This window comes from Protopterus annectens, chromosome 10.part0 (genome assembly GCF_019279795.1).
Source record: "Protopterus annectens isolate FY-2018-M chromosome 10.part0, PAN1.0, whole genome shotgun sequence".
Classification (NCBI taxonomy): domain Eukaryota; kingdom Metazoa; phylum Chordata; order Ceratodontiformes; family Protopteridae; genus Protopterus; species Protopterus annectens.
This window is the reverse complement of record NC_056744.1, coordinates 1,667,554,021-1,667,562,506: the sequence shown is the minus strand read 5'-3', so window position 1 is coordinate 1,667,562,506 and position 8,486 is coordinate 1,667,554,021. Positions and strand designations below refer to the sequence as shown.

The 8,486-nt window shown below is 38.4% G+C and overlaps 1 protein-coding gene across 1 annotated transcript in view; it reads right to left on the bottom strand.

The window, feature by feature from the left end:
* The window catches only part of LOC122814406 (zinc finger protein 708-like), a 175,005-nt gene extending 166,519 nt beyond the window's left edge, over window positions 1–8,486 (bottom strand). Inside the window, exon 1 of the mRNA XM_044086989.1 lies at window positions 8,420–8,486. Within this exon, the coding sequence (XP_043942924.1) occupies window positions 8,420–8,486 (67 nt within the window). The remainder of the gene's footprint in view (window positions 1–8,419) is intronic.

Sequence of the window (8,486 nt, the reverse complement as noted above, 5' to 3'; positions counted from 1 at the left end):
ATCCTGACACATTATAGCTGCAGTCTTTTTAATAATTTGATCCAGTTCTTCTTTTGTTGATTGTATAATCTCTGGTCACTTGCTGCTGTGTGGTAAAACTTTTCAGTTTTTTATTCATATGTTAGTTATATGTTGCCTCACTTGTCTATGCATGCCTAGTTTCACTGTGTTAAATCTAGACTGCAGCTTTCTGGGCAAGAGTAACAGTGCAGTGAAGTGCTGCTATGTTTAACATTATGGTAAGCTAAAACAACATTATTATTTTGTTTTGCAGTAGTTTTCTGGATGGAGTATCCCTTTCCTAGTCTTGTTGAATATATTTACAAATATTTTAGCCTTCCCATTCATGCATAGATGAGAAGATTCAAATATAAGTGTTTAGTTCCATTTTAAAAATGGTTTTCACTTTTGAGTGAAGTAAAGTTTTATTTTTGGTGTTCATAGGTAGGTACTAGGCTATTGGTCCTAGGGCCTATATAAGCCTAACCAAACAGTACCCTGGCTTTTGCCACCCAAGAAAATAATTTTCCTGTGTCCCTGTCAAGCAGAGCCACAGAAGTGATCCCTGGGGTGAATTTCCTATCACCCATCCAATCATCAAGATTTTTCTTGAAAAGTGCTAATGAGGAGCTTTGTTTTAGATAGGTAGTTTGTTCCAGAGTATGGGATGTCTGTGGGACAGGACTCTATCCCTCCAGCATGTTCTATTTATTGTGGTGACAAGGTTTAGGTCCCTAGAGCGTGTAGCTCAGAAGGATTGGGATTTCTTTAAGTGGAGCATGTCCAACAGCTCTGGGTTTGACATAGCTTTGTATGTTAGGCAGAGATCACCTCTGAGTAGGCGATATACGATAGAGTAAAGATGGAGTTTTTTGAGACAGTCTGCGTAGGGCATCTGTTTGAGGTGGGTAATCCTCTTTGTGAGGTATTTCTGCGGCCTTTCCAGTTGTTTGTAGATGTCTTGTGAGGTACATACCAAAAGGGGCATTATACTCTATACTGGGTCTAATGAGTGATGAGTAGAGGGGAACAATGACCTCTCTTTTCCTGGATGAGAAACCTTTTTGTGATGAGGTGTGCCACATAGAAGGATTTCCTGAGTATTGTGGCGATGTGATTATCACAGGAGAGACTATTGTCCACCTGTGTCCCAAGGTCTCTTATCACACTTTCGGTGTTAAGTAGACTACATGTGGTAGTTCATGGGTACAGAGTTTTTATCAAAAGGGATGACAATGCACTTTTTGGCATTGAGCTTGAGGCCATCACTTTGACACCAGGCATCTGTCTCAGTGAAGCCCTTTTGTAGGATGTCCACATCGTTACGAGTTTTGATTATGGCTCCTAGTTTGCAGTCATCTGCGAACTTTGTTAGCCAAAGACCTTCTGTGTTAGCCCGTACTTCAGAGAAGTAGATACCAAACAGGAGAGGACCCAGAACTGAACCCTGTGGTACTCCACTTTTCACTGGTCTGAAGTTGGATTTAGAGTCTGCTTCTTTCACAGTGTGGGTTCTGTCAGTGAGCCAGTTGGCAATCCATCTTGTGACATAGGGATTTATACCTAGTTTAGTGAGCTTTTCTATAATTCCAGAGTGGGGGATGGTGTTGAAAACCTTGGTGAGATCTAGATAGGCTGTGTGAACCACCTTACCCTCATCTACGGCTTTGGTGACTGCTTCAAAGAAGTCTATCTGGTTTAGAAGACATGATCTTCCTTTTACAAACCCGAACTGGGTAGGGTACAGAGTTTGGAGATTACCAGTGTGATTGTTTATAAGTTCCATGATGATACGTTCCATAGTCTTGCAGACCAGACTCGTCAGGCTAATGGGGCGGTAGTTCCTGGGGTCCATGGTGTCTCCCCCTATGTGGAGTGTGACAGCCATTGCTGTGCACAATTCAGTGGGCACAAAGCCTGAGGTGAGGCTATGCCTTGAACATAGTACTTAGGTGGGGTGCCAATTTGTTCTGTAGTTCATGTAGAACGCAGCCTGGGATGTTGTGTTCTTGGCTTTGGAGAGTGAGTTTTTTACCCGTGTAGCTGTGATTACAGGAACTTTGCATTCTTCCAGTATAGAAATGGGCCGTTTAGGAGGTGAGAGAGGGGTAAAGTTAGCAGTGAACCTATTTGCCAGGATGTTGGCAATATCAGTTGGGTCTGTATATTTAGTGCCATTGTGCTGTAACTCAGAGCAGATCTGAGTGTGGCCATTGAGGTTATTGACATAGCTATATAATGCTTTGTGGTTGTCTTTTTAAAATCAGTGGCAATTTTGTTTTCATAACTAGCTTTGGAGGATTTTATGAAGGATCTCAGCTTCTTACTGAGGCTGACCAGGGTTCCTCCAATCATGGGATTTTACTCTCTTTTGCAACAGTTTCTTTCTTCTGCTGTGGAGTTTGTTTATGGCAGGGGACCACCAGATTGGCTTCCTTTTTTGGAGGATAGCATCTTCCACCAATAAAATTCATTAGAAAATTCCCTGCACTTATTGAAACATAATAGTTGTCACTTTTGTGTCATAAAATGTTTCAAAACACTGTTTTTGATTTTTCTTTTTTTGGGCAGCCACAAATCACTTGTAATAAAACATAATTTTGTCTGCACTAATATGCAGAAATTGGCTTGGTTTGTTTTTAGACACTTTTTACTTCTTAACCAAATGCTGAGATGACTAAACGTTCATCAGACTCCATATTGAAATGTCAGCATTTGAAATCTGGAGTGTTGGCAAGGCATGAAAAAAAAGTCTGAAATTACAGGAGAAGGGAAAGCCACCCACACTCCCCAAACTGATGTATACAAACTCTGAGTTCATCCTACCCATGGAGAAAAGGGAATATCCCAGGAAATGGCATCTCAGACTTGGTTTTTAAGTCTGTTCTTTCAGCCATTAAGACTCCATGTTTCAGGATTCCCTATAGCAGTTCCCAGCATTTCAAATGGTTACTGGTTATTAACATACCATTTTTAAGGTAATACCGTTATGTATATCATGATCTTGTGTTCTTGTGTAGAAGTGCTTAACTCTGCTTCTTTTCAACAAGTTATGTATAAACTTCCCAGTATGTTAACTACTGAAGTTTTAGACCACTAATTAATGTCTTTGTTAAGTAAATGTCATAGCTCTTGCATTTGAATGATTGTGGCATAATCCAAGAATTCTGTAGTATTATCTTGAAAATTATTTATTCATTTGCTTCTTCGTTTATTTATTTATTTTGTTAATAAAGGTAGAATATTGATGCTCCTGGATCTATTTCAGGTCCATCCCAGAATTATAAATGGAGAGAAATCATGGATAACAATTTAGCAGTAAGCACATAGCACATTAACAATAATCCTTACATTTCATTCTAACAATATAGAGGACTGCACTGTTGTCCAGTCACATCCATCTGATTATGTGATTGAGATGCACTGCTTTGACTGCGGCTTTAAGCTGTTAAGTAGCCGCTTCCTCTTGTGCAGGGCTTGATTCCCTCAGCAATCAGTTATCTACTGTATGACCTTGCACGAGTCCTTTAGCCAGACAGTGCTGTGGAGCAGTTGACCTTTTGAACTACGATTCTAAGAAGAGAATTAAAGTGACAGTTTCAGGACTTTGACTCCACTTGATATGTTCTTAGACTGAATAGACTTATGTATAGATGTTGAGAAGGCTGTACATCAAAAAAAGCTTTGAACTTTATTAGCCATCCTAATCTGGTCAGGTTGTCATATTTTACTGAAAAATAACTTGATTGGAAAATAATTTTTGCTAGTGACTTTTCAAAAACATTAAACTTTTGGGACATCATGATAGCTTTACTGTTAAGTGGGAGAATTCCCTGACTATAGCCCAGGTGATCTGATTTCAGGTTGATTCAGGCAGCTAATTGAGTGGCAGGGAGGTTGATCATGCCCATCCTGAAGAAGAGGACCTTGTGCAGCAGGCCATAGAGTGATCTGATCCCTTGAAAGAGGGATGTTGATGTGTTCTGCAGCCTTGGTGGCAGGTATTTGGCTCACCAAGTCACCTCTTGGTAATGCATTTATTGAAGGTGTGTGTGTGTGTGTGTGTGTGTGTGTGTGTGTGTGTGTGTGTGTGTACATATATATATATATATATATATATATATATATATATATATATATATATATATAGTAGGGGGAGGCTTTATGGTCACTAGTCATGGGGCAAATAGAACCTAAAAAAAACAATTTTTGGGACATCAGTGTACTAATAAAACTTAGATTGCTTCTGTTTAATAAATTTTAACAACTAATATATGTTGTTTGAATAACAAGGTTTTTATTTCAAAGGATCTTCTCATATGCAGTATTGATGTGACTATCATTACAGGTACATTGTTAAAACATACAGATTGGATACCTTTTTTATGACCTTAACATTTCTTTTGCTGCAGCTGGTAGAGGTCCTGTGATTGTGATTGTGGATAACATTCAAGTCATCAGTCTTTATGCATCCCATAGATATATCAACATCATCAACTGCTGAGTTTTATATATTCTGTTAATGTTTATAATGGAATTATAAGAGGGAATTTAAACTTACCAGGAATAAAAGGGGGGTTTACTGATTAATTTCGGTAGTTTAAAATTTATTTAGCAGCTTTTTAACTATGAATTAACTAAAACTCCTAGTAAATAAAATATCTTGGATATTATGTGCATTCCAGAATGTGCTATGGCAGATTAATGTAGTACGCTTCCTCTCACTTCTGTTGTCATGACATCATTGTGACTACTTGTGTTAGTCTATGTTAAGAGTTAGCTCTAAAGTCAAATGGCAGTTATTAATTGCTAGCCTTTGTGTAGCTAGTTATTTTGGAAGTAATTAATGGATTACAAGACTAACCGAGATATCAAAGTTTTTTGAATGATGCATTTTTAAATTTAAAATGACAAGAAGTCTAAACATAAAGAGGTATTGCATCAATAGAATTACTGACAATAAGACAATAATATTTATTAGGTAAACTATTGAGAAAAACAACAATAAGTTGTCTTAACATAAAGAGATATCTCATCACTAAAGTTATGGACAGTAAGATATTTATGGACTGGCAATTTTCTGTTTCAGGTCATCAAATACTCTCTGGTGGTGGTCCAACCAGGACCAGGTAACATTTTTGCATGTCCGCTCTCTTAAGGGTGCTGATTAATTCACCGAAATCTGGTATAAACTTGCCTGAATAGTTGACTATAGCAAGAAAACATTACAAGGCTTTGACATTGTCTAGAGCTGGCATCTCAAGAATGGATGTTTGCTTAGAAGAATCTGGTCATAAGCCTGAACTGGTAAATAAATGGCCGATATAACGAACTTCTCCCAGCCTGAATTTGCATTTCAGAGGGTTGAGGTTAAGATTCACTTCACATGCTCTTTCCAGAACTTTACTGAGTTTCCTGTCATGCTCTTCTTCACCGTTGCCTCCTACTAGTAAATCATCTACTGTTGTAGCACACTGATAGACAGAAAAAATCTGCTCCATTGCATGCTGACTTCACTGGCAGAATTTATTCCAAAAGAAATTCTGAGAAATCTGTATGTACCAAATGGCATATTGAATATAGTCAGTAGTGAAGATTTGCTATCAAGCATTACTTGGCAAAATGAACTCTGCATCTAAGACAGAAAAAATAGTGACATTTGTCATGAAGGCAGTAACTTTCTCGACTGTACGCATAGAATGGTGGGGTCACTTTAATGCTTTGGTCAAGTTTCTTGGGTGAATACATATTCTGATTTCATCTGAGCTTTTCATTTGAGCAACTAATATGGAAGATACCCATCCAGATGGTTCTGGACAAATCACTCCTTGCTGCACCATTTTATCTAACTGAGCTTTGACTCTGTCATGCATAGATATCAGAACTTTTCTTCTGGTCTGACCACAGGACTGACCTCTAGGTCTAACTTCATGGAGTACACAACTGGAGGTTTACCTAGTTTGCCCTTGAAAATATCAGCATACTCTTGAGAAAATAGTATCGGTAAAACTGGAACTGGGATGTGATTACATGATGGACTTCTTTGTTAAAGGAAAGCAGTTTCATTTTTAAACTCTCTGAGACCTAATAATGACTGTACTTGTTTTTGAGTGCATAAAACTGCAGGTCTTAACTGTTTACAGCAGAATAACATGAAAGCATAAATGAGCTTTCGGTTTGAATCTCTTCACCTCAGTAAGCAGCAAGCTTCATGCAACTGGACAAATTAAGTTGTTTTCCAGCTCTTACTCTAGCAAATGTTTCTGCTGACATAACATTGCACTTTTAATCAGTATCTACTTTGAGCTCTGTGGATTTACCATTGATCAGGACAGTACAAAACACTTCATTTTTTTTTTTTACAACAAATCTACTGCATAAACCTTTTCACCAACCACCATCTACATCAGGGTTGCCAGATTTCCAGCACCCCAGGTAGGGACAAAAAAGAAGAAGGTCTCTCACGGCAAGTGAAGACCAAAAAAAAAAAAAAAAGGTCTTCGGCAACTGAAGACCAAAAAAAAAGGTCTTTAATGCGGAACAGAGTTCCACATTAAAGAACTGAGCTCACTCAGTAGCGCTGCACTAAACACGGAGCTTCTCATATTTAATGCATTGCAGTTCCGCATTCAACACAAGTAGCTCCGTGTTTAGCGATTTTTGATTGGCCATATGCGCATATGGGCCAATCAAAAATCGCTAAACATGGAGCTTCTCGTGTTTAATGCGGAACACAAGAAGCTCCGTGTTTAGCAATTTTTGATTGTCCCGTATACGGGCCAATCAAAAAAAAAACAAACAAAGCAGAGGCTGGCCGGGATTTAAACCGGCAGGGTGCGACTCGGGATCAGGCTGCTGATCTCGGGACAGTCCCACCCAAATAGGGACGTCTGGCAACCCTGATCTACATAGAGAGCAGGACAGCAACCCTCCACATGAGTGACTTGCTTTTTTAAGTAACCTTTCTTAATAACTGAATGAGGCTTGCTTGATTTGAAAAGCTTTTAAAAGTGGTTCAATTTTTTTACACTTCTGGCATTGTTGACCAAATGCTACGCATGTTTCTCTTTTATGCTCATGATTTGCACTACAATTATAACAGTTAACTATGAGACTTGACTTGGGTTTTTCTGACTCACCCCTGTGCTGCACTGAGCATGTCCATTTTACAAAGCTTGTATTAGAACTTGCTGGAAAGGTACAGGCTTTCCCTGGAAACCCTGCAGGGGCTGTAATAGCTGCCACGTGCTTGGGCCTGTTTCTGTTAATCATGTGCTGCACGCTATGTGTTCCTCTAGAAGCTTCTCAAACAATACTCTTGTCACTTGCAAGCATATTGGTGTGCCCTTCTGTAGGCTTGTGTACTTGACAAATCTCTATGGCTTTGCTCAATATTAAATCACTGTCTCGAAGCAAAATCTTTCTCAATGCAGCATTATTAACACTACACACAAACCTGTCTTTTATCAACTCATCTTTCAAATCACCAGATCTGCACATTTTGGCTTTGTTTCTCCTGTCAGTAATCTAAGCATCAAAAGTGTCCTTGGCGTTTGGTCTGTTGTGTAAAATAAGTGCCTCTCCAAAGTAACATTTGTTTGAGGGTTACACATTCTCTAAATTTAAATTTTTAGCACTCAGGGCCTCCCTTGATTCAGCTTGTACCACAATATGATGTTTTTTCCCCTTCTACTGCATATACTGCTGGTGCATACACAAATGAATGATCTCTTTCAGTGTCCTCTGACCCAGCTAGATTAAACAGAATAAATGCCCTCCTACATGCTTCTTTATCAGAAAATGCTGCTTGTATGAAAATGTTGTATTTTTGTTCATTCTCCAGTTCTCTGCAGTATTTTTATGAAACACAAGTGGATTGGGTCTGCGAAATGCCTCTGCCATGCCAACACACAGTAATAAAGATCCTTAGAATTATATATAGACCTGCACAGATATACCAGAAATTTATGGCAGAAACTTGTAATTATGCTCAACAGCACAATAGATTGTTTGAAATAACTGCACTTTCTAAAATGGGTCTCTGTAGCATAATGACTGTACTCTGTGAAATAACCCTCTGCCTCATAAGAAACACTTCAAAATGAATGTACTTTATGAATTAACTGCCTGTAGCACACAAAACGTCTTGAAATGACTGTACTCTGATTGCACTTTGCAAAATAACTGTACTGTAATAAAGCACACACATTGTAACACTTTGCTCACCTTGAGATACTTGTAACAACTCTAGTTATACTTTGAAGAGCTTTAATTAATGTGAAAAAGTAGCTTATATTGAAAAGGTGTTAATTTGCTAAAAATGCAGTTTTGCCCTTTTTATGCTCATTTTGCTATTTTTTTTATGCTCGTTATGCTCATTTTACTTTTATCATGCTTGTTATACTTGTGCTCATTTTACCTTTGTCATGCTTGTACTTTTCTTGTGCTCGTTTTACTTTTATCTTGCTTGTTATACTTGTGCTCAT